The sequence below is a fragment of the Phalacrocorax carbo genome, chromosome 1 (genome assembly GCF_963921805.1).
Source record: "Phalacrocorax carbo chromosome 1, bPhaCar2.1, whole genome shotgun sequence".
NCBI classification, from domain to species: domain Eukaryota; kingdom Metazoa; phylum Chordata; class Aves; order Suliformes; family Phalacrocoracidae; genus Phalacrocorax; species Phalacrocorax carbo.
In genome coordinates this window covers 88,488,518-88,512,848 of record NC_087513.1, presented here as the reverse complement: position 1 = coordinate 88,512,848, position 24,331 = coordinate 88,488,518, and the positions used below count along the sequence as shown (strand labels likewise).

The 24,331-nt window shown below is 46.7% G+C and overlaps 1 protein-coding gene across 2 annotated transcripts; it reads right to left on the bottom strand.

Annotated features, from left to right (window-relative positions):
• Positions 1-3,894: 3,894 nt before the first annotated feature.
• On the bottom strand, positions 3,895-22,279 carry LRRC58 (leucine rich repeat containing 58). Of its 2 annotated transcripts, XR_010375236.1 has the most exons (5): positions 21,677-22,279; positions 11,248-11,376; positions 9,658-9,935; positions 7,920-8,204; positions 3,895-7,887 (listed from the first exon to the last, which is right to left on the bottom strand). XR_010375236.1 is itself a non-coding variant. In XM_064465702.1 (4 exons), the coding sequence occupies exons 1-4, from the start codon at positions 22,204-22,206 to the stop codon at positions 7,996-7,998; spliced, it is 1,146 nt and encodes a 381-aa protein (XP_064321772.1). In that variant the 5' UTR covers positions 22,207-22,279; the 3' UTR covers positions 3,895-7,995. The 2 variants fall into 2 exon arrangements, 1 of the variants encoding a protein (XP_064321772.1); XM_064465702.1 differs by having other exon boundaries at positions 3,895-8,204.
• Between the last annotated feature and the right edge of the window lie 2,052 nt (positions 22,280-24,331).

Below are 24,331 nucleotides of genomic sequence, written 5' to 3'. Positions count from 1 at the left end.
AACATAGGAGCGGGAATACACCCCATAAAGGCTTTGCCAGCTGCTATTAATGTCAGCCAAATTTATAGCAATAAACCAGAGCAGACACATACTTTTGAACTCCACATGAATAGGGTAAGATGCTCGCAGCCCTTTATCAAGAGATGGAGAGACAAATGAGATGCTCCTGGACATGCTCCACAACAGTGTTCTTCCTCGTGGCCTGCAGCTGTAGAGACCTCAGAGTGCAGGGATGAAAATACCTGCTGCCGTGACAAGCCTGGAGTATGCCAGCCGGCAGCATTCGATCAAGGGAAGTTTTTGCTTCCTAAGGCCATACTTCTCCACTCCACATACACACCAAGCAAAATTTGCTTTCCTAAAAGCGCTATGAAGTGTTTCTAGGCAGGATGCTAGGAAGGCTGTGGTTGGAACCAGGGACAAGCCGTGGCCAGGAGCCCAGGCTTTCAGGGTGGGCTTTCCCTACAAACCATGGTGAAGGGTCATCTCTGAACAGGTTTTCAAAGTGCAAGGCAGCCAGATGGGATTGCAAGTTGTGAAAGACCAACATAAAGTTTCAGACATTCCTGGACGGTTTCAAAACGTGTTTCGACGAGCCCAGTCACATGGGTTTTTTTTGCAAGGCCTTTTATGATTATATCTCTTAGTAGAAGACTCATGACTGCTTTAAAGAAAGAAAGAAAGAAAAACAAACAAAAAGATGCAATTTAACTCCAAACATCTGAAGAGAGCAACCAGGGAACTCAACTTTGGAAAACACTCTGCAGCGTTTATTTGAAGATAAAAACCACTGCTGCAAACCACTCAGGTCTGATTTAGATTATAAAGGGTGCTTGGTTATATAAATGCGAGGGATGTGTTAAAATCTTCCAGCAAGTCCCTTTCAGCAGTGCTATGCACAACAGAAACAAAGCGCGGGGTTCAGCCCCCTGTGCCTGCAGGGAGGTTTTACGAGCAGGGGGTTGAGTTCAGGGAGCCCAGCGGGCCCTCCAACCAAGAGCAGGGCAACACACGGGGAAACAAAGCACTGCCCTGAGCGGCTCAGAGGGGTCCTCTGCCAAGGAGGTACGAGAGCTGCAGCGACCTGTTTACCTGATGCAAAGGACATTCTCCAAAGGCCAGACTTCTCCCACCTCCAGAAAAAAATACCCATCATGTTTGAAGCAGAGGACTACTGTTAAGGAAAACATAAGGTCCCTTACTTCTAGTGTCCTGCTCTACATCCACGCTCCTCCCATTCCTGTGATCTGCCAGCTCGGTGAAGGCTTGTTCAGTGTCATCCTGCTCACAGGCAGAATCCATTAAGTCGTCTACACCAACCACCTGGCTGTTGTTCCTGAGGAACAACAGGGCTGCCCTCCCCAGAGTTAGTAAAACAGCATTTGCAAAGCGAGGCTTTGGAGAGCAACCACATAGACGTTGTCTGGCACAGAGGACATTAGCTCAATATTACACACGTTTATTACAAAGTCACTTTTACCGTGGATGCCAGGACCTCCAGGAATTATGGAAAACATTTTCCACAATGGCATTTTCCTTCCCTATCCATTTTCAAAGCCCTAAGGCTGAAATTTACTCTTTCAGGGACAACCACCAAACAAAACAATCTCATACATTTCATTCAGGTCCCTTCACCAGCAATAGATGTTTGTGTCCTTGCTGATATAAAGGGTGACATGCTGACCTGCTGGGCTTCAGCTTGTGACCCCCCACACCAACACAAACCATCATCCAGATTAAGGGTTTGTTTGCCCTCCCAACTTGCCAGTTCCCCACCGTCCGTGTCACAGCACAGGCAACAACCTTGTAATATTCCTGGTCTGTCACGTTCTCTTATACAAGCAACGATGCAGCTTGGTGAAATTGTTCATTTGCCAACACACCAGCAATGATCTTTGGAGATGTGTAAATGGCAGCCAGCCTTGTGGGGCTTGGAAACTCTGATCGAGTGTGGTTTTTAGGATAAACATCAACTTGCAGGACCTGCAGTCCGTACTGACTAGCTTTTACCACAGAATCAAGAAGGGGTTACAGTCAGGGCATTTGGACAACACTCTGAAGATACATTAATCCTTTGCCAGTCTAATAGGAAGTTTTGAGCTGCCACCAGTAAGTCCCAGGCCAGGACAAAGAGAAGGGTCCTGGATGACCAGTCCTTGAACTGACGCCAGATGAGCTGCACCCTTGCCTTGCCACAAAAGACCAGCTGGAAGCAGGACTTGGGATCTCCTATGGATTACCTTCCCCTCCACGCTAAAAGGACCTTGGCTGCTGTTAAACCTCCTTGTCAAAACTCTCCAATTTGGGGACTGGTGAGAGAGGAGCCTGCAGCAAGAACACATGCTCTCAACTCTCCTCTGATAAGTCACCATAGAACAATGGCTACTGGAAAGGGAAGAGACACCTGGACATGGCATGCCATCTCCAGACTGTGACTAAGGGTGCAGATGACCCTGACCTTCTTCCATTCAGCACCAGGACTAAATTTCTTCCAATAATTTTTTTTAAATGGTTGGCAACTGCAACTCACAACCTTAGTGCAGAGGAAAAGGTGCATACATTCAGTTCAAGTTGTCTTGATCACCTAAGGCAGCCCATCTGAGTAGGAAATGTATAGCTCTGCTTTATGAAGAGCACTTTGAAAGCATCAACATAATGCTCCTTTTTAGATCTGTGCAATTCTGCATGAGCCTAAAATGTCAGTATGACATTCTGACCATCTGCTTCAGGCATCTTTGTAAATCACGTTTCATTTACACTCTTCTCATTGCATTAGTGCTAAAAGCAGAGAAGAAAGTTTGAGCGCCAAGATTTGCTCCTTGAGGTTAGAAGATGGGCAACCAATGTCAGGAAGATGTTGGACATTTGGAGAGACTTCTGCACTACGAGAAGATTATAGCACCAGAGGCAGAGGGACTGTGGACTCTTCATCCTTGGAGGTTTCTAAGACCCAGCTAGACCTGAACTATTGCTGGCAATAGTCCTGCTTAAATGAAGAGGACAGACTAGAGACCACCAGAGGTTCCTTTGAACCAGCACTTCTTTGATTTTTTTTTCCAAATATAAGAAAAGTATTAAGAAGGCACAGAAAAGGGTATCTTTAAATTAGGTCACAAAAAGAAGGAAGAATATTCTCAGCCTGATTACAGGCAAGGTCACCGAATTCCTCAGTATTTTATGTCATTTGAAAGGGAGCTGCTGCATAACTCGATAGGTTTTTCATTACATACGAAATTGAACCATCTCCGAAATAGTTCCTGCTGAAGTTAATATCAAGTAATTCTTGTTTCCCACTGACCCATTTTCTAATACACCACATCTCTGCACTGACAACTAACTGCGTGGCAGAATCTGAAACATTTTGGCAATAGATCACAAAAACCTCTTCAGGATGTTGGAGAAAACATGGGATTACACAAGAAATGGGAACGCATCAGCCAGTTAACATGACCAGAAAATTAACATTCAAAGAGTCATTTACAGGTTTCAAGGTTAGCATATTAAGCAGGAAACAATTCAAGAAGTTTAGAACTGTTGTTTCATATTGCTGGAAAACTCCACCACGACACTGCCTTCTCTTGTTCGTTTATTTATCTTGCCCAGGAGTTACTTGTACCTTTAAACTGTGGAGTACATTTCTGCAACACTATGGGAGAAGTAAAACAGGGTCTGGTCTGTAACACCCTCCAGTCTGTCACAAGTGGGCCCCAAAAGCCAAGAGTTTCAGCAGTCCCTTTGGACGTCTCACCTACTCTTGCGTTTACACAGCACAGGTCAAATCTCATCTGTTCCCCAACCACGTATAGCCCCACTTTTAATGTTTATAATTTGGCAAGGGTTCTGCCTGCAGCAATACCAGAGCCCAGATGCTAGTAAATAATGGACAGACAACTGTAGAAATAACATTTTTGGTTTAGTGTTTGCAATTTGTTTTACAGCTCAAAGAAATACTGTTAACGATATTCTACATTCATACATTTCTAGCAAAATACGCTTTTAAAAACATAAGGCACTTTAAGACTTCCTAAAACAAATGCTCATAATAAAAATTCAACATGAGTGCTGGGTGAGAACCCTTTCCACCCTTAATGTTCAGGTCAGTAAAAGATCAATCCTCTAGTCAGGCAGGCAAATGAAATAATCAATAGAAAGGTTTCCAAGATAAAGTTACTGCTGTATTAGTGTGCATTCTGAAGTAGTCTATTTGAAGTATCTTCAGTTGGAGAGGGAGGGCATGGTGTGAATAAGATGCATTAAAATAGTTCTGGGTAACAAAGACACATTGCAGGGATTAAATTTCATTACTTTCATTGGATTAAATTCTTTCCATTCATTATTGCCAACAGGAGTAAGGAACAAAAAGGAGCTGGTTCTCCCCTTCCCCCCTCCCCCCCCATTATAATTCAACACAAGATTTCAAAGACTTAGAATGACCAGGACAGAAGCCCATGAAAAACTGCATCTGGCCACTTCAGAGTATGTTTAAATATTCATTACTAACTTCCTCAAGTCTCACCTCTTATTAAAGAGGAACATAAAAGAATTGGCAACTGTATACGTTGCTTCCAGTCAAATTGATATTTTGCTTCTTTTTAACACGACCCCACTGTTCACATTAAGTACCTGCATTCAGAAACGCGCCAGCAGCTCCCCTTGGCAGAGAGATGGCGGGGCAGAGGATGAATGCAGGCAGGGCCCCGGACCCCGCAGGGAAGAGGGAATGAGCAACTTTGCTTCACATACTTGTGTCTCGGCTTAAGAACAGTTTCAAAAGGTGGACGTGCTGGGCTGCTGTAGCAACAAGGGGACTGATACCAAAACACTGACTGAAGACTTCACTCGGAGACACATCTGTAGGATCTGAAATCCACTCTCTAAAACTGACAGAGAGCGCTATAATGCTGGCAAAACCCCCATCTACTTCTCAGGGCCCCTGAGAAGGGGACTGTAGGAACCATCCAACAGTGTATCTTCAAGTTCTGTCTTACCTATTTTATTGCCCAGTACATTTTCCAGTCTTTGGGGGCTAACAATTGCTGGAAAAACTTGACTCCCACTCAGTATGTTAGGCACTACAGTACAGACCTGCATCCCTCTCAAATCCACCTCCGAGGGAAAAACCCCACAACCAACCCACCATTTGTTTCTCTTACAAGACCTTGATTGTTTTAAATTCTGACTTACGTGAATTGCACTTTAAAGCCTAGCAGCAAAAAGAAAAATTGGTAGCTATATCTGGGAATATATGTAAATTTTTAAGAGACAAGACATTTTATCAAGTCTAAAAATGCATAGAGGTATCAACTGCACAAGCTGTCAAGTTTTGACCTGGCTACAGTGAAGAAGCTGTGGAAAAAAAAAGATTAGCCTATTAGCTCTATTAGAATTGGGGCAGAAATGGGATGCCTGTTCAGTTAGGAAAGAGAATGCAGTTAGTGATTGAGCTATTAGAACCAGCCACCACTGGGCTTAACCCGTCACATACAGACGTGCTACTGTGCAAAGAGGAACTGTGGTGAAATCTAACTTTGTAAAGTGAAAAAAATGCATTACTTCAAGACAGCTGCTGCTAAAAAGAAGAAAGGAAGGTGGTACCTCATGGCCCTGAGCTCAAAAGATCTTGAGATCTCAATTTGTGTGGCTCACTCACTGGCAGAAAGCTAAGCTCTAGATGACTCAGTTGCTCACTACCATTACACTAGCAGCCGATTTAAAATTGTGGCTCTGCAATCAGTTTACTGTCCTTCAGCACTGGTATGACGATATTCACTTGGGACAGGAAGAAGCACCTGAAAGAGGAGATGAAGAACGCAACACAGGCCAGTCACTGATCCCAATTTAACTAACACCATGCAGTAGGTTTCTCTCAAAAACTGTATGTTCTTCTTCCCAAGCGAACCTCACAGAATTTGCTAAAAGTGACAGCCAGTTGCTCTGCACATATACCTTATTGTGCCTTAAAAATTTACTTAAAAAAGGTTATTTGGAAAGGCACAGAGCATGTGCAGTTTAGTTCCTTGTAGGTCTCTGTCGGGGGGGGAAACCTTCAGGCTAAGTTGCAATTATTAGTAATGGATGGGTGCTATTTTACAACCAGATCATTTCTCTCAAAATCCAGTTCTCTCCAAAGGAAACCAGGGAAATGAGCAGTGCTGTCAAGGAAAGGCAAGGCAAGAATTTCAACCTGCACACCGAGACAGACTGGAACGTACAAAGTTTCACAGACCTTTATCTTCAGGTCACATTAAAGGAAAAACTGTGGTCTAATAAGAAAAAAAAAATAATCACTAAAGCTAGTTACAGAGGGTAGAATTATCAAAGTGCTTTAATATATAAATATAATTAAACAGGACCATTAATACAGAGCTGCCATAAGATACTAAAATATGTGCATTTTCTGAATACAGAAGAGGAGCACAGGTTTTTTTAATTTTCCCTGTAGGGCCAAAGTGGGTTAAGAAAAGGTGTTTTTTTTGTTTATTTAGCTTCTTAACAAAATGTATTTACTCACTTCATGCATTCAAAAGCACACTTGGATTTGCTGTCTGAAACTGCATCAAAAGGACTGTCTGCCACGAAATATTAATAAAGGGGCAGCTCTCACTGGGTAAAACACATAACAGCCCCATAAAGTAGGTTTATAGCTACCTGTCAATTCCTAATATTAATTTTCATAAGCTATTTCATGATACTTAAAATTCTGAGCTATTTTCTGCAACTTTCCTTTAAGCATATTTTAAGGTAACTGAACGTGTTATTTGAACAATCCAACAGACTGCCAAAGCTATTATAACAAGAGCAAATGCAAACAAATAAATAAGGAAGAGGTTTCAAAACCACCTTGTGCAAGATGCTAAGACAACATGCCTCAGCCTCTCTACTGGCTTCTCTTCTCATGTTATGAGTAAGAAAAAAAAAAAACATTCTCCATGGCACTTCTCTCACTACTTCCAATTCATTAAGCTGCTGCCTACTTTAAGCAGATAACCTTAAAGACAGATCGTAACTCTGTACCAAGCACAGCAGAGCTAGCTGTAGCAGGAAGACACGGCTGTTTAGAAAGACGAAATGTCAGTCAAGACCTTTCCTGCAATCCACAGATCTAAAAGCAGATTTGCTCCAGTAAGCTGAGACTAGACTCAAAGACATGATGCAGAGCATTGCATCTGGTCCCTTGCATAGGCATGTACGGCCACAAGTCTGAAGTAATACCAAGTCTCAATAGAATAACTCGTCTTTTTTTCTGAAGGCACCATAAAGACAGCAACACTCCAGGTGTAATGGGAAGAGGCAGAGACAGGAAAAATAACTAATACAGTTAGGAGGAAACACTAAGAGCAGCTTGGTATAACAAGGGAGAAAAAAAGGTGGCTCAGTTCTATGGTGGCTGTAACATCTGTAACAGCACAGAGACCCTACACCTCTCTAGGCAAAGGAAGAGTAACCAGAGTTTGGAAAAAATCTAGTCCTGGCCAAAAAAAAAAAACAACTCCCATTTTTAGTGGATGGGTGTAAAAATCTGTAACTGAAATCAAAGGAGATAGCAAAGAATCAAAACGCTATGTAAAACATTGGGGTCCATATATACTCACATGGCATCATTAGCCTGCTTCTGATTTACCACAGTGTTAAAAGATCTGGACAGTCTCCTTTGCTCTGCAGGATGACAGAAGTTCAGTGAAGTGTCATATATTAAAACCCTTCTCGATCCGCCAGTGAGAACAAATCCCCCTCCCCAGCCTGTACGAGGGGAAGGGGGGCGTCTCTCAGACAGGAGATATTTCTAACAACCCCAGGCACCCTACAGGCAGTATGCCACAGAGTTAGCTCTCCTAAGTAGCACTGCACCAAGCAAGTCTAGGCTTGCTAAGATGCCCCTTACATGGACTTGAGGACAGTTTCTCGTGAGCCCTTCAGGCCAGAGGCCCAGGCTTCGCTGTTCCATTATTGCTTTTCAAATGTGTTTTCCTTCCTGTCTTCCCCTGTTGTTCCCTGTTATCCCAGAAGGACTTTCTGCATCCTGCGCGCAGCGACGCTGGCTTCATCCTCAGAGTCAGACTCGCTCTGGGAAGTAGAGCTCTGGGAGGCAGAGCTGCAGGGAGAGGAGCACTCTGGGGAGCACAGGTAGTGCATCAGCGGGAGGCGATACTTCCCACAGAAGTCAACGAACTTGATTTGTCTGACACAGCTGTCAAAGTAGACACCTGTAAGGGCAAAGGGAACAGTAATAACATATGAGAACCCGTGAGAGGAAACCTGTAAACTCTGTAAGGTTGTTGTGACTGGTGCAAATGCCTCTAATTAGGATTTAATTGACACTGCACTGGACATAGAAGCACAAGAGATACTGGAGGAAGACAAGGGACCAGAACACCTATAGAAACATGAAATCTCTTTCCTTAGTAAAAAGAAAAAAAAAAATCCTGTAAAACTGTATTTAGTAGGTAATTCAGAATGGCACGCTGCATGAAAAGACACAGGGCAGCTCCTTCCAAAGAATTCAGCTATTTCTTCCAACCATTAGGGAGAAATCTCAGGCTGGGAACTTGCAGCCTTCCTAAATGTCAAATTCATCCCACTCTATTTTCAAACTTGTAAAACCTCGCACAGCAGCTAGCAAGAATGCATTCACAAATAGACCTTCATAGCTCTGCTTTTCTTCTGCTTGAGTGAAGTCACCATGCTGAGTTTGGATGCTACTTTTCCATGGCAACAGTGTTGCTGTAACACACAATTGCATTTTCTTTCTGTCACAGCAAGTGATTTTAGCCACCTTTTCAGAAGTTTCCAGCAGTGTTTTAAGTCCTAGCTGGTCTGGAGTAAGCTTTTCTCCTGCAGTGTTAGAGCAGTACTGCAGTACTGTGCTAGTTCATATGGAAAAGTGAGAAAGAGCAAAACTAATCCACTGTTACCTCAGCTGTGCAAACTCCAGAAAAGGAAACACTACTTTCCCTTCCAACACACAAGTTCCAGCCCTTCCGTCTTTGCTTACAGAACATGCTTTGATATTGTCACATAAGGAGATAAGATAACAGGCTGCGTTATGACTGCAGGGTAGATACTAATTAATGATTTTTTTCCTTAATCTTCTGAAGGCTGAATGTGCAGATCATTTACCTCTGGATAAAGATTAAGCATTAAGCCAAATTAAGCCCAAGCATTCCAGGCTTTTCTATGAAGTCCTCTCCTTCCAGGAACTAGTGCTCGCAACCAAGAGCTAAACAAGTTGCTCTTGGTAACTGCCAAGTACTACAGCCTCCCTCCTCTTTTCCATCCAGAAGTGAAGCTTGCCGTTCAACAAGAGTGCTTGCAAAAGTTCTCCCATCCATTACTCAGTCTGAGCTATTTCAGAGCAGACAGTCGGAAACTTCAGACCATAAAAGCATAGTGGAGTGCTGGGACAAGCTGCAAAGACTCTGACAGAAACACTGCCTCGTATTCCCATGCAAATACAATAAACCAGCACTACAACTTTGAACATCATTCCTAAGTGAACAAGGCTCCTTAAAGACAAGTTTGCAGGAGATCTGGAGCCAATGAAATACAGCTAGAATTTGGATGCAACAACACATCCAACCTGGCTGAGCTACTAAAGTCAAAGGGGGAAAAAAACCCCTCAGGTAAAAGCAGGAAGCAGAGCAGTTAAGAAGAACTTACCCCCACATTTAGGATTGGGACAGTTGCTGGCCAAGCTCAGATACCGGACAAGATTCTCCGGGAGATCGCTGGGAGCGTAGGGAACATTGCGAGTTTTAATTGTGCGTCCAGCCAGTTCCTGAAGGCTTGGGGGATTGTAGGTCAGGTCACGGACAAACCGAACCACCAGTGGGTTCCCACGCAAGCTCAGTTCTTCCAGGTGAACCAGGTTAAGGATCTCTCGAGGAAGGTAAGTCAGCAGGTTATTGTGCAGGCTGAGGGAACGCAGGGAATGCAGCCTGAGGATGGAGGTGGAAACCCAGTCAAGATGTGCAAGCAAAATCATTCCACAATTGCACTACACACAGACCCGATTACTCTCCCCTCTCCCACCAATTTCTTTCCCTTTGGCTTTTCTTCCTTTTAAAGCATAAATTCTTGCTAAAATTGCTGCTCTCACTCCAGCACACATAATGCCCTAGAAAACTTGGCTCAGCTCCAGAATGCCTGTTAAAGAAACACAGTCTTAAATATGCTGCTGTCCCTCTCAGTATTCCCCACACACCCACCCCAGAAAAGGTAGCACAGAACATAAGTATACTAAATGAGTGCTTTCGGGGAGATAATGTTTACTTGTACCCAGTACACGCATCAAGAACAGTTCCATGCAATACATTGAATAAGTCACCTACTTTCGCTCATGCATTAAAGATGATTGCTGGTAGGCAGCCAGCCCTGGAAAACCCCATGTTTTCATTGCTCCTGGCTGCATCACCTTGCGCAGTGATACTACCAGGTCCCAAAAGCTGAGCAAAGTCAGGCCAGGCTAGCATCGGCACAGGTGACAAGCAGTTTTTTGGCTTTTGGAGGGGGTGTTCTCCTCTCTCAGGAAGCACAAAGCAATGCTCCAGCACAGCGTCCAGGGATGCTCTCAAACCAGTACAAGTTACAAGAAAACTGGACATTGTACATCAAGAATAATCCCACTACACCCTCAAATTCCAACTCAGAAAACTCTGTGCTGCCTTTCAGTTGCTTTTGGGGTTACAGCTAGACACTGAATTCTTTGCCTCCCATTTTAGGCTACCCATACAGAGTTTGCATCCTCTTTCCCCCGTTACGAAACAGAAAAGCAGTAACTTATTCTCTAGAGCTGCGCTGTACGATTTAACAAACACTAAAATATTCTGAGATCCTACAGTAAGAAATGCCAAGGGAACACAGTGGATGGTACAACACAAAAGCACACACAAAAAGGCTTTGGGTGAAAGACAAAACAGACCAAGCATTCATCACTAGGAATATGGTAGCATGGCAGTTTATCTTTTCTGAGTTGCCCAGGTGCTTCTCAGGTTTCCCTGTACAATTCGATTAATTCACCCTAAAGCGTATACTTAGTGACATTTTTTTTCCATAACCCTTTGATTGAGATTTCCAAATTATATATTCACAGTCTTGCTGCAGTGCACCCTTCTAAGGATCTTCTTGTTCAACCATAGTCACATTAACAAACTAAAGAATAGGCCCTCCCAGGTGCTTTTATCTACACATGCAGAAGAAAAAGTTCGAAGAGTTAATTACAGCTGGTGGCTGATGACAATAAATACTCACTGTGCCAGCTGAGGTGGAATGCTCTGGATCTTGTTGTCACACAGAACTAGATAGCTTAGAGAAGGCAGGTTTGCTAATTCAGGCGGAATTGAAGTAATGAAATTCCCTCCAAGGTATAGAAACTCTAAACTGAAATACAGAAGAGAAAACACTGCATTATTTCATTAAGGTCATTTCCAGTTTCATTTAACACTAGGCCTTCTCATCTCCTGCACTTCTTAAAGAAAACTTATAGATGACTATGTATGAGATAATTTGCTGAGATAAGATAAACAGCTGAGTTGAACATCAGAATTAGAACAGAGCTGCGGTTTCACAACAGATAATGTTGCGATTTACCTCCCCAGCCTCCTGCAGTCACCATTACATCTGTAGGTGGGCACCAGACAACTACGTATTCCTACACCAACCCTACGTGAGAGCTCCTGCTCCTATTTCCGAGGAAGAGCAGCCCGCACACAGAGGGTCACAGCGCACACAGCACGGACACAGCTCCTGCTGCAGCCAGTGGGAGTTCTTAGTTTCAGTGAGAGCAAAGCAGTGGCTCTCCCTGAAAATCCTGGCCCTGCACAAGCGCTAGTCGCTCTTTACAGTATCATCTGACTCCTTGCCGCCTAACTGCAACCTTTCAGAAGAAGTCAGAGGCAGCCCGTCCCCGCTTTGATACAATTCCCATGCCGACAACACTACAGCTGCAACAGCACAGAGTGCATCTAAGTCATGCAAGTACATGCATGCAATTTCTCGGGTAGACTGATTTCAGTACACTGAAGTCACAGAGCCCAAAGCTACCAAAACCATCAGCTGGGCTTAACTGCAGTTTGGGCCAAAATAAAAAGAGTAACTCACTGGACTCCTGTGAAAACTCAGTGGATGTGAGACAGGAACAAAGAGAGGCACAAGCACACTTCTGCCAGGTGGAGTACCCAGTATTTGCTGTGCATCTCTGCCCTTCTAGGAAAAATAATTGGCAAGAACTTCTTTTCAACATAATAGCTTCAATTCCACCATTTCACAGAGCCAAACAGCCTTCCTCCCCTGTCCTCAGACCTTGTCTGGAAGAAGAGCAAAGGCAGGTTCAGTTTGGATACTTCTGGCTGGGAAGAGACACCATTGCTAATCATGGTCTAGACAACACTTTTTCCCATGCCTGAAACAGGTGGACCCCGTGGTCCTGTCCACAGGTGTCAGCAGTACTCACACTAGTTCAATATCTCCAGTACATACTCTGGTTAGCTGCCTAAATACAGTGTACATGGCCCCCTCCTACCTACCACACATTCCCCACAGGTCAGAAAGAAGTCATCCAGGCTCCATCAGCCTTTCTTTAAGAACAGCTTATAACCTCCTTGGAAAAGGAGACACGTCCATCTCACTGCAGCACCTCAGAGAGGCTACGGATACAGCTGGCAAAGGAACACACGACCAACCACCCGAAGGACATGGTGCTCAACCCAGAGAAGGTCTAAACCCTGCAACTGTGCCACAGTGTGTGTGGAGCGCCACAGAAGCTCCTCCCTGAGGCCTCCACTGAAATGGAGCAGAACAACAACAGAAAGAGGCTATTTTGTTGAGTTCTTGCAAGAAACTTGAACCCCAAAGATCTGATGACAGCATCTGCTTGGGTTACAGAGGCCACTGGCACAGTGCAGAGGTCCACCGGCCCATCAGCAAAGAACAGAACGACAGAACCACTGCAACACATGAGGAGACGCTCATGGAGCTTAACTTCCCCTGGGCTCACTTACCTTTTGGGAGTACATCAGAGGAAAGCTAAATACCTGAGATTTGACAAAGTGGGCACAGAATTAAGCCATTTCTAAGCCTTATATTTAAACTGTATTTGCCTATATGACAGGAAGTAACTATACTTGCTTCAGGTGAGAGATCAAGTGGGACAGCGCATTTGGAGGTTTTCTGAAAACGCAAGAAAACCACCACCAAAACCCCACTGTTCAAAAGTAGCTTCTCTTCGACAGAAAACCTGTAGGTGAGGAGTGGGTGTAGAGGGAAGGTTGCTGTGCAGAGACCACATCAAGGGGAGATTATTTTTAATTAAATTTTGATCCCTTAACAAAGCCCTGAGTTTTAACCAAAATTCCTCCTTCAACCTCTGTTGTTTCCCAAGGTAGATTTAGGCTGCTTGGCTCTCACTAGGGACTTAACTGCTGACCATAGAATTCCTAGGCGTATTTTAGCTCCATGCCATTGCTGGAGCCCACACTGAAAACTGCTGGGCAAGGGAATTCTAGTAACATGGATTTAAATGTTTAAACAAGGTTTAGATATGTACAGGTTTCCACTTCCTAGGAAAAGTGAATAATTAACTCTTCATCCTCTGTGTTTGAAGACAATAATGCCCGTAAAGCTGCATTGCGTAAAAACATATACTACCAGGGAAGGGGAAGAGGGGTGCAAAATCTATAGTGAAAAATGTTTTTGAAACTCAGTTCAAGGTGTGGAATGCATCAGTTTCAAGAGCAGCTTTCTGCAGAAACTAAACATACAAAAACACATGCCTACATACTTACAGGTTTCAAGTCCATTCTTTACGAAGTCCATGTAATGAGAACGCTCTGTTATACTAGCTAGGATATAAAGCCTCAATATCAGACTACAAGCTGCCTCTAACTAAAAATCCACTAAATAAGATAACCCCGTCAGTGGCAAAGGGCTTCTTAAAGTTGTTTTCCTTTTATCTGCCTTCTGAATTGCCTTTTTAAGCACTAGACTAACAACTCACTGGGCGCATTCTAATACAGCAAATCCAGAATTTCCAACACCAGCCTAAGATATAAATTAGATGGTAAATTTATTTTAAAAAGCACAGGGAGGAAGTTTTGAAACTATAAAGAAACTTATTTTAAATACAATGAAGATATTCTTATAGCCTCCACTGAAACACTGTTCAGCAGGCAAAAGAAATCTATAACCCCTGTCACCCAAAATACAATTTCCTAGAAAGAAGGATCTACCCTAGTCTTGGCTGAGCAAGACTGAGAAATTTGCAACAGCCATTTCCGCATCAAATTAAAGCATCGAGAATTGTTTGAGTATAGCTAATCATGACACAGGCAAGGATTTTCAAAAGACACAGCGAGCACTGACCATACCACTGGGGCCACAGTTTGTTCCCAGCTCATCTACTCCTGGCCCGATTTTCATGTTGTACTAAGCCAAGCACGCAGAGGCCAAGGCAATGCTGGCTCATATGCTGTCCCACTCAGGGGACAGTTTGCTGCCCGGTGAGACGAGCAAGAGCACTGCTGAGCTCTGCCCTCCTCGCAGAGGAGCCCCTCTAAGGAGGCAATCCGCAACGTTTACCATAGTTTTTCACAGGACCAAAACAGAGACGGGAGTGACCCTAGTAAATACTTCTAACTAAGCTTTCACACTAAGGCCCAGTTTTTCTGACAATCATTAATCTATATAGTCACTTGGACTAGCCAGCCAAGGTCTCATGCATCGCTGTGTACACAGAGGGAGAGCTGGAGTTTTTCTGTACTTTCAAAAGTCAGTCCAGGAACTTAGAAAAGCTGGAGAGCAACCAGCCTCTAACGAACATAAGCTCAGTTCCTATTTTTGAAGCCAGAATAAATGAGGTACTTCCAACCTGCAACACAGGGTCTGGCTGAACGAGTTTCAAGAGGGGACAAACACTAACAAAATCTATTTATCTCAAAAAAACCTGAGACCACTGCCCCCACCATTTGACAGAGTAACTAATGGGGGCTGACACTTTCTCTCCTGCCTTTTAGCAATGTTTACAAAGAAACTAATAGAAGGCCAGAGTCCCCCTCAGCCTCATATCCTGCAAGACCCTCGCTCAGCACATCTGGTACTAATCGCTGCCAAGCAGCAGCCGGCACATCAAGCCCATCTTGTGTCACCCCCCTCTAGCAGGGGACTTCACACCACGGTTGTGTAAATCCTTCTACCTACGGGAAGGGAGTGGGGAAATACTCAAACAACTATGAATCGATTCAGGTCATGGCAGCGAAGTTTAACATGCCAAGAGACTGTATATTCTGGCTTGAGTATGTCTGTGAGGTTTCCACGTCATCATATAGCACAAAACAGATCAAAAAGCCCCAAAACACTCAGTAAGTAAGAAAAGCCCACTCTGAGCACTAGAGGTATTTTTGAAACCCTATCAATTACCATGGCATTTTCACAGTCCCGTTTCAAGGGGAGAATGTCTTCTGGCATAGAAGATACTCAAATTTTCAATCCACCCTGTTTCCCTACAGATGCTTCTTTGGATAAAATTTAACAGCTGACATCAAACAGATGCATCTAAATAGGTAATCTAAAAAAGAAACAGTGAGCCTGAAATAGCTCCAGGTCTTTTTATGATAAACTTTTTAGCAAGAAATCTGCAGGGCAGTTTTGAGGCTCATGCAAGGGAGGAATTTAAAAAGCAGCCCACAATACGCTCCTGTTAACCCTGTTCTACGATTTGCTAATTCCTGAGAGAACTGCATAGCCTTTGCTGACACGCAAATTTAAGATCAAACAGTCGTCTGAAAACTATTTGCAAAACGTTTGAAGAGGGGAAGAAAAAGGGAGGCAGCAAGCTGATTTCCTAATGCTGTATCTTTATCAAAGCTTCACTTGCTGTTTTTCCCACACTGTAACAGCTGTTCTTAAGTGTATGCCTAACATGCTTAATACTACCCACGAATAAAAGCAAATACTCTGGTTTTCATTGCATCTAAGCCTATACACAAAACTTGCATGAATCCAGTTAGGCGTTTGAGGCTTTTGATCCCAGCCCTTGCACAACTGGGCTTTACTAGAGGAATGCAAGTAAGAAGGAAAGGAGCATGCACAGCAGATGCCTGGAAAGAGCCTGGTGTTTTTCCAAGCCCTTTCCGCTTGCTTCTGGCGCTCTACTGAGCGCAAGAGTATTAACTAGAAGGGTAACACTAAACTCGAAATTCACATCAGGAGATTTAAGGTATTGGCTGCATTTTGCTAAGCTCTGGAGAATTTTTCCCTTTACAGGACACTGGCAAGATGTTTCTCCAAGCATGCACACTGATGAGGGCAATCCATGCACCCTTAAGCCAAAAGCCACAGTTGGACAGTGAAGATCAGAGCTGTATTTTACCAGATTTGCCAAACAAATTTTGTCCAGAATGGGCACACACAGATGACCACATTTCTAGCTCACCAGCTATAATACACGATGCCCCATATCACATCCCCAGCTGAATCAGCAAAGGAAGGATACACACAACCAGTGCAGCAGTGGGATGTCTACGCAGGTCACAGTTCAGGAGCTGCTTGGGGCTGTGAATTGAGTCTGAGAGTGACTGATCATAGCATCTCACGCTGAAAACACAGCAAGGTCAACGTTGGAGGGAGAACTACAAAGAAAGATGACACATTGCTGTGGTTTAGCCCCAGCCGGCAACTCAGCATCACACAGCCACTCGCGCACTCCCTCGCAGTGGGATGGGGGAGAGAATTGAAAGAGTGAAAGCGAGAAAACTTGTGGGTTGAGATAAAGACAGTTTAATAGGTAAAGCAAAAGCTGGGCACGCAAGCAAAGCAAACCAAGGAATTCATTCACGGCTTCCCATGGGCAGGCACGTGTTCAGCCATCTCCAGGAAAGCAGGGCTCCATCACGTGTAATCGTTAGTTGGGAAGACAAATGCCATAACTCTGAACATCCTCCCCCTTCCTTTTTCCTCCCCTAGCTTTATATGCTGAGCATGATGTCATATGGGGGGTTGGACAAGATGATCTCCAGAGGTCCCCACTCCCAACCCCTACCTTTTTGTGATCCTGTGATATGGTGTGGGTCAGCTGTCCCGGCTGTGTCCCCTCCCAGCTTCTTGTGCACCCAGAAGAGCATGGGAAGCTGAAAAAGTCCTTGACTAGTGTAAGCACTACTTAGCAACAACTAAAACACCTCCACATTATCAATGCTCTTTTTAGCACTGATCCAAAACACAGCCCCCTACTAGCTACTATGAAGAAAATTAACTCTATCCCAGCTGAAAACAGGACACACGTCTACCTATGCTAAGCTCTTCTTTTATTTGGCAACAAAGAGGAAAGCAACGCAAAAAGGGCTGCTCTCATCCATTTGGTCCATTTTTTACTCTAAATTCACAGCAACAGCCAATGCTGCAGTTCAGGTCTTGCACTGTACTGACACTGCTAGCTGATAGTAACTGGGGTGGTGGGCATGCAGAAGGAGCCTCAATATGATTAAAGAAAGCCCTCAGCAGAGCCCACACTTATCTTCTTTCTCAGAAGCTTAAAGGGCTGTTGCAGGTCACTAGAGACACTTATGGTGGAATTAGGAGGAAAGAGCCTTGCATCTGCCACAATGCTTCCCTAATGGAAAATATGAAGCAAAGGCTATTCTTCCTTAGTGCCAGCACACTATGACAAGCATCACCCTGCTGCCATCACCAGACCAATCATGACCATCTACTTGCAAAGCCATCTGAAGGAAGCTTTGAGCATCAGGACATCTGCAGGTGGTCCCTTCTACAACAGCCTAGGAAGGCAACTGATAATCAGGTGAAAGGCACACATGTTCCACAGGATCTTGCACTGCACACAAAGATTTGTGTGGGCAAGGATGGGGCAGATGGCCAAAGCTGGAAGGAGCAAGACAAGACAGCAGCAGGACTGGCTGTGGTTCTTTGCGCTATTCATTAACTTGCCAAATCACTAGGAATGTGCTAAGAAAAGTGCTTTTTTTTTTTTTTTTTTTGCATAAAATGCCTGATCCCGGCTTCCTTAAAGTTGTGGCTTTATTATCTTCATGTGGGTAACAACACATGGTACACATCTCTCATTGCAGGGATTTTGCATTTGTAGTTGCCAGCACATTCCTCCTCCTTCGGCAGATCATACCCATTGGCTTTCTATTCTTTCAGCTTCACCACACAGACTCCTCACCTGCTGTATTCCTGGCCTTCGTTAAAACTGATGAGCTACCCCTTTAAAAACTACAACAGGGAACTGTATGGGGTGCAGAGGAAAGATGTGAGGCTTAGTTATCACCAACTGAAAATAAAAAAAAGCTCATCAGACCTCAGACATTCCCTGGAAACATAAGAATTATTTCTAGAGATCTCTGCAACTCTGCTCAGCTCTATAATCAGTGACTGGGACAAATGGGAAGCTGCCAGGGTCATGAGAAGAAGAGAACTGCTGGCCTCAGGAACTCTAGTACCAGCAGGAGGAACGTGTCCGGTCAAAGTGTTGCCTGCATGCCTCTGTGGTCTCAGAGACCATGAGACACAAGAAAAATTTCTTTTATGGGAAGCTGCATATGGAAAAAGGCTCAAAGTCTTGGCTTGCCAGCAACATCGAGATGGACACTTGCAGCTTGAGCTGTGAGGCTAACAGGAGCCCCAACACCAGGTCCCATCTCCTGTCCCAGAGTTCAGAATCGAACAGATGCCTCCGTGTTGCCCTGCCACAACAGCTGGCTCTGCTCTGTCCTTGCTCAGGTTTGTTTCACCCACTTCAACACTATGCACACTCATGCTGCAGACACCTCTCGTCGGCAGGCGGGAGGAGGGTCTGACAGCAGTTTCTCTCAAGTTTTTTTTTTTTGGCAAGGGTGTCAGGTCACTGGTTAACTGGCTTCCAATGAGCAGATTCCGGATTCCCTCTGAAGGAATATTAAATTAAAAAGTATTGTTTTCTCCCCGCTCTGGCAAGGAAATGTCCTGTTCCCTTTTGTTACTTAAGCTGTCCCAGATACAGAAGAGTCACTGATGGCATAGTGGTAAAGAAGCTGACAATACTGGTGGAGCACGGATTCACTATCTTGAGCTAAAGTTCAATTAAATTATGGTGGCACATTAGCAGAAGTTCAATGAGTTTGCAATGACTATGCGGACAGCAGACACAGCTGGGTCTAGTGTAGCTTTTCTACCTGACAAATCACTTTGTAATGATAAACAGACAGTTCAATAGCCTTGTCCGCATTTGCCCTCTCAGAATTGTCCTTCTAGGGTTTGCACATGACCAGCCCAAGAAGAGCTGCAGGACAGGACAAACAAGAGCCCTGCTTCAGGGCAGGCCAGAGGAACAAGGCAGAGTAACCTCGCAGTAGTTGGACAGCGGTACAGCCTGGAGCACAGGACACAGCCCACCAGGGCACAATGTGCAGTGCCACACAGCCTGGCACCTTTCTGGGGTCAGCAGCCTAACAAAAAGCAGGACTGAGGTTTGTCTTCTTGGAAGGAAAAAAAAAATAAAGAAAAAAGAGAGAGAGAGAAACCACAGCCACAGATGAAACCACGTTATCAGCAGCAGGGAACCTCTGCCTCAGAGGTGGGCGCAAGAGTCAGATCCCAAACACACTCTGGATGCTACTAGGCTATGGAGGTAACGTGGATCATGGCCGATGCACAGCTGCCCTCCTCTATTGGCCTTCTCTCCCATGAAGCTGGTGCCACCGTCCTCATTTCATGTGTCATCCCTGAAGCAACTGCTTCTGAACAGAGAGAAAGCTGAGGTTCCTCCTACTCATGACAGCCCCAACCTAGGCCACAGCCCGACTCTGTAGAGAAGGGCATGGACATTCTCTAGCCCTCAAAATGCCTCATAACATCTCTCAAACTTAGCTTAACCCAGCATTGCTCCAGATCCTCAAAGAGGAGCATGCTGTGCCATCTGGGCAACAGCCGCATATTGCAGCAGACAAAACCATTTCCCACCAGCCCTCAAGCGGTTCTGGTACCTCCAACCTAGGACTGTGGGAGACATCACCCCACATACAACACCCTTTGCTTCCACTGGAGGCAGCTCTGCTGAGCCATTGGGGTAACTCCAGTTACTTAGGGTCAAGGTTGCTGGACTGTGTGTAAGAGAGGCTGCCTCTGGCAAGTCCCTTGGCAAAGAGCTGGGGGGTGAAGGAAGCTCAGACCCAAAGTCTTAGCACAGAGCCACAGGGGGGCTGGTCTGAGGCCTGAGAAGCCAGCAGAACACACAGAGGTGCCCGCATGTAACACATGAGTCAGAACAGGGTCCCTGCCTTACCCAGGAGGGTGGCAGGCTTCAGAAGTACCTATCCCAGGCCAGTGCAGTTAGTGCCCAGTCCTACCTAAGAACTGTTCCCACCCCACCAGTGTTCCCAACTGCCCTGATTCAGCTGCAGATTTCTGTCATCGGCCTGCGGTGGTTTGATCCAGCCCCAGGGCCAGGCATACCACCACACCTGAGCACAGCCTAGGGCTCTATGCTTCAGAAGCTCCGTCAGCGGATCTGTCAGATCTACGTGAGCCGGATGGGTGGAGAGAAATACAACAAAAACCCAACCATGCCAGCAAGCACCCTGATGAGACTGGAGCTGCATCAGCAGAAAAGCCCCATTGTTTGCATAAGCCACAACCAGATCTTTATTCTCCTGTACAATCCATCATGCAACCGTGAGCTGCATGAGACCAGGGGTTTTGTTTTTTGCTTTCACCTGGAGATTTATATTAAAGCAAAGTGAGGGAGTGCCTTGTGCATGTCAACACTCATACCAACCACTCTGTCATTAGGAGAGCCTCCCCTGCACCAAGGCAGCCCGAGGGCTAGGAAATCCTAAGCCAGTTGCCCATTTTGCAAGTGCAGAAGGCCTGCTGTCCACCTGAAGAGTTGTCTGCCTGAAGAATCATAGAACCATGGAATCATTAAGACCCTTAAGGTCACCAAGTCCAACTGTTAACCCAACACCACCATGCCTCCTAAACCATGCCCTGAATTGCCACGTCTGCATGTTTTCTGATGCAGCCTGAGGCCATTTCTTCTCATCCTATCGCTACTAACTTGGGAGAAGAGACCAACACCCACCTCGCTACAACTTCCTTTCAGGTAGTTGTAGAGAGTGATAAGGTCTCCCCTCAGCCTCCTCTTCTCCAGACTAAAGAAACCCAGTTCCCTCAGCTGTTCCTCACAAGACCTGCCCTCCAGACCCTTCCCCAGCTTCGCTGCCCTTCTCTGGACACACTCCAGCACCTCAACGTCCTTCTTGTAGTGAGGGGCCCAAAACTGAACACAGTATTTGAGGTGTGGCCTCACCAGTGCCCAGTACAGGGGCACAATCACTTTCCCAAGCGATCAGGTGATTCCCTAAGAGACTGCCCTAAGTAAGAGCAGCTTTGAGTTTTGGTAACTCAACCTGATGAAGGGGAAGAGACGCATTAGGCATTAGCAGGAGGAGCAGCGGCAGTGCTTGGAGACACCTGAGGCCGTACAAAATGCACTCCCTGAGCAGGAGCCGGAGCAAGAGGCGAGGCGAGGCGAGGCAGGCAGCATCGGCACCCCGCTGCACGTCGAGAAAATCCAGTTGGGTTTGCCTGGCAGCCGCCGGGGCTTTTCTCACCCGTGTCCCCCGCCCCGGGGCGCATCCCCGTCCCGGCGGGCGCGGGGGGCTCGTCCCGCCCGGCGCCCTGCCCTCACCTGCGGAGCTCCTGGATCTCGGGCGGGATGCCGTGGAGGCGGTTGCCGCCGAGGCTGAGGCTCTGCAGCCCACGGAGCCCCAGCAGGGCGGGGGGCAGCTCGGCGAAGCGGTTCCCGCTGAGGTTGAGGACGCGGAGGGAGCGGCCGAGCGGGGCCTGCCCCAGCCCCTTGGGGAGCGAGCCGGGCCCGCCCAGCCGGTTGTTCTTGGCCAGGAGCGTGTGGAGGCGCGGCAGGGCCAGCAGCTCCGCGCCCAGCTCCGCCAGACCCGTCCCGCTCACGTCCAGCACCTCCAGCGCCGGGAACCACTGCGACAACCCGGCGGGCAGCGGGCCCGACAGCCGCCGCGGCGACAGCACCAGCCGCCGCGCCTCCGCGCTGCGCCGCGCCGCCAGCTCCGCCGCCAGCTCCGCCTCCGCCACCGCCACCGCTGCCACCTCTTCTTCCTCCTCCTCTTCCTCCTCCTCGCCCTCCGCCACCGCCGGGCCGCGCCGCGGGGGCTCCGGGGCCGCGCCGCCCGCCGCCGCCGCCATCCCGCTCCCACGGACCGACGTCCCCGCGCGGCGCCGCCGCCCCTGCGTCACCCCGGGGGCTCCCACGCCTCGCCCCGCCCCGTCCCGCCCCGGAATCTGAATAGCCCCGCGACGCCCCCGTTCCCCACCTCCCCGCGGCCCCAATGCTCGATCCCGGGCGCGCCGCCTGCCGAGCAGAGAGCGAGTCCCGCAGCCGGAGAGGGGCGAGCGCTTGTATGCAGGTTGCGGGGTGCCCGCGGGCTGGCGGCGGGGAGAGAGGGAGCCCCGCCGCGGCCCCGGAACGAGCATCCGAGAGGGGTGGGGAGGCGGGGGAGTGAGGAGGGAGGCAACGTCTGCGGAGGGGAGGCTGGCAACTGCCGTCCCCGCCGCGGGAGGTTACCGTTACTGGCCCCCCGGGACCGTTAGTGACCCCCGGGACAGGGTCACCATTATAGCCCGCTCCCGGCTGGAGAGCCGCCGAGTGCCGGCTGGGGGCTGCAAATGGCACCTGCGCATAACACGCCCGGCTCGCTGAGGTTGGGCAGTGCTAAAGCTCCGAGTCCCTCTGACCGAAAAATTACAAAAATAACCTTCCTCCTCTCCTTTTCACTCATCCTCAGTCCCCGAGGGAAAGGCACTCACTCTCCCGCCTGTGCCCAAGGCCTCTCCTGCCTCGGCTGCTGGCAGCTGGCGGCAGGGCCTGTGGCCTCCCTGGTGGCCGGTGTTTTGTCCGGGGTTTGTCTGCTTTGGGCCTTACAGACCTGCCGCTGATGGGGCACCAAAACAGAGGTGCCTCCCCAGAAGTACCTTGGAGTATCTCCTTGCCTGGATGTGAAAATACAGCTTTAACCTTGAGCTAGGGCATTGGCAGGAGTTCATCCACAACACCTCAGGAGAAGAGACCTATATCCTACAGACAGATAAGGAGCTGACCCTGGTTGTGCCATATACGAACAGACAACTCCAGATTTGTGATTTCAATTCATCACCCTTGGGACACTGGTTAACAGCGGTGTAATCAGTAATCACCCAGTGGAAGAAGCAGCAGCAGCAATGTTTGATGACAATGAGATGAAAAGATTAACAGACCAAGGGAACTTTTGCCCTGACAAAGTCCAGGCTTAAGAAACAGACTTGCTTCCTTGTGATGCGTAGAGGAGCCAAAAAGAAGGGAGCAGCAATCTCCCACCCACTTAAAACACTTCACAGACACACAAGTCGCTGTCATCTTGGAGTGGAAGAAATGCAAACGAACCACGGTTGGCTTGTACCAGCCAAGAGTTTAAAAACAACGTGTGAAGCAGTAACAATGCTGAGTTCGAAGGTGTCCAGAATAGTGTGGACGAAACCCATGGTCCACTTGTCCTTCCTTTGGCGCTCCTACAAACTCTAAATTTTACCACTACAAATATATTGAAGTGACAGTTCACGTTCCCAAGAGCAGTGAGTTCAGGGCTGTGCCCAGCCTCATGAAGGTATATGCCGAAGTGGGTGGGAATGAACAGGTCTCTTTCCATTGGACTCACTTCATTTGTTTTCTAAGTCTCTATGGATTCACAAATGCAACCCCTGATGCGAACCCAGAGGTTTGCGTAAGAGGAGGCACTGTACCAGTATAGTTATTTCTTTCAGTGTAGTTATTTATTTTCAATATGATTTCACCCACTCTATAAAGCTTGTGCCATTTCAGCTGGATCAGGATAGTTTGCAGGAGGGCTTATGAGTAAGGTCACAAGAGTAAGGCCATCTAGATTTTGCCCTTGTCTCCCGCTGTGCTTTAAGCCTGTGTTCTCCCAAAGCTGTGTCCTGTGAACTGGTTTAAGTTTTTTTCAGGAACCAAGTCTTACTATAGATCAATTTGTTCCCATCTTCAGAATTAAAGCTAATAAATACCTTACAAATGCAGTTCAGAGTCTTGATCAACCACTTAAGTAGCCTATTTCTCAGTTTGAAGCTTAACAGAGCTGGAGAATTGTGACTAAGTGTATGTAGCCACAGTGCAGCAACTTGCTAATACTCAGATGTTCTTGACTCTGTAAAGAGGCAGGACAGTTTTTGCCAGGCCTCTGCTAGCAGTGGGCAATAGACTTTGCTCTTCCTCTCTCTCACACCCCAAAATCATTTCTCTTCATTAAGTATGCATGAT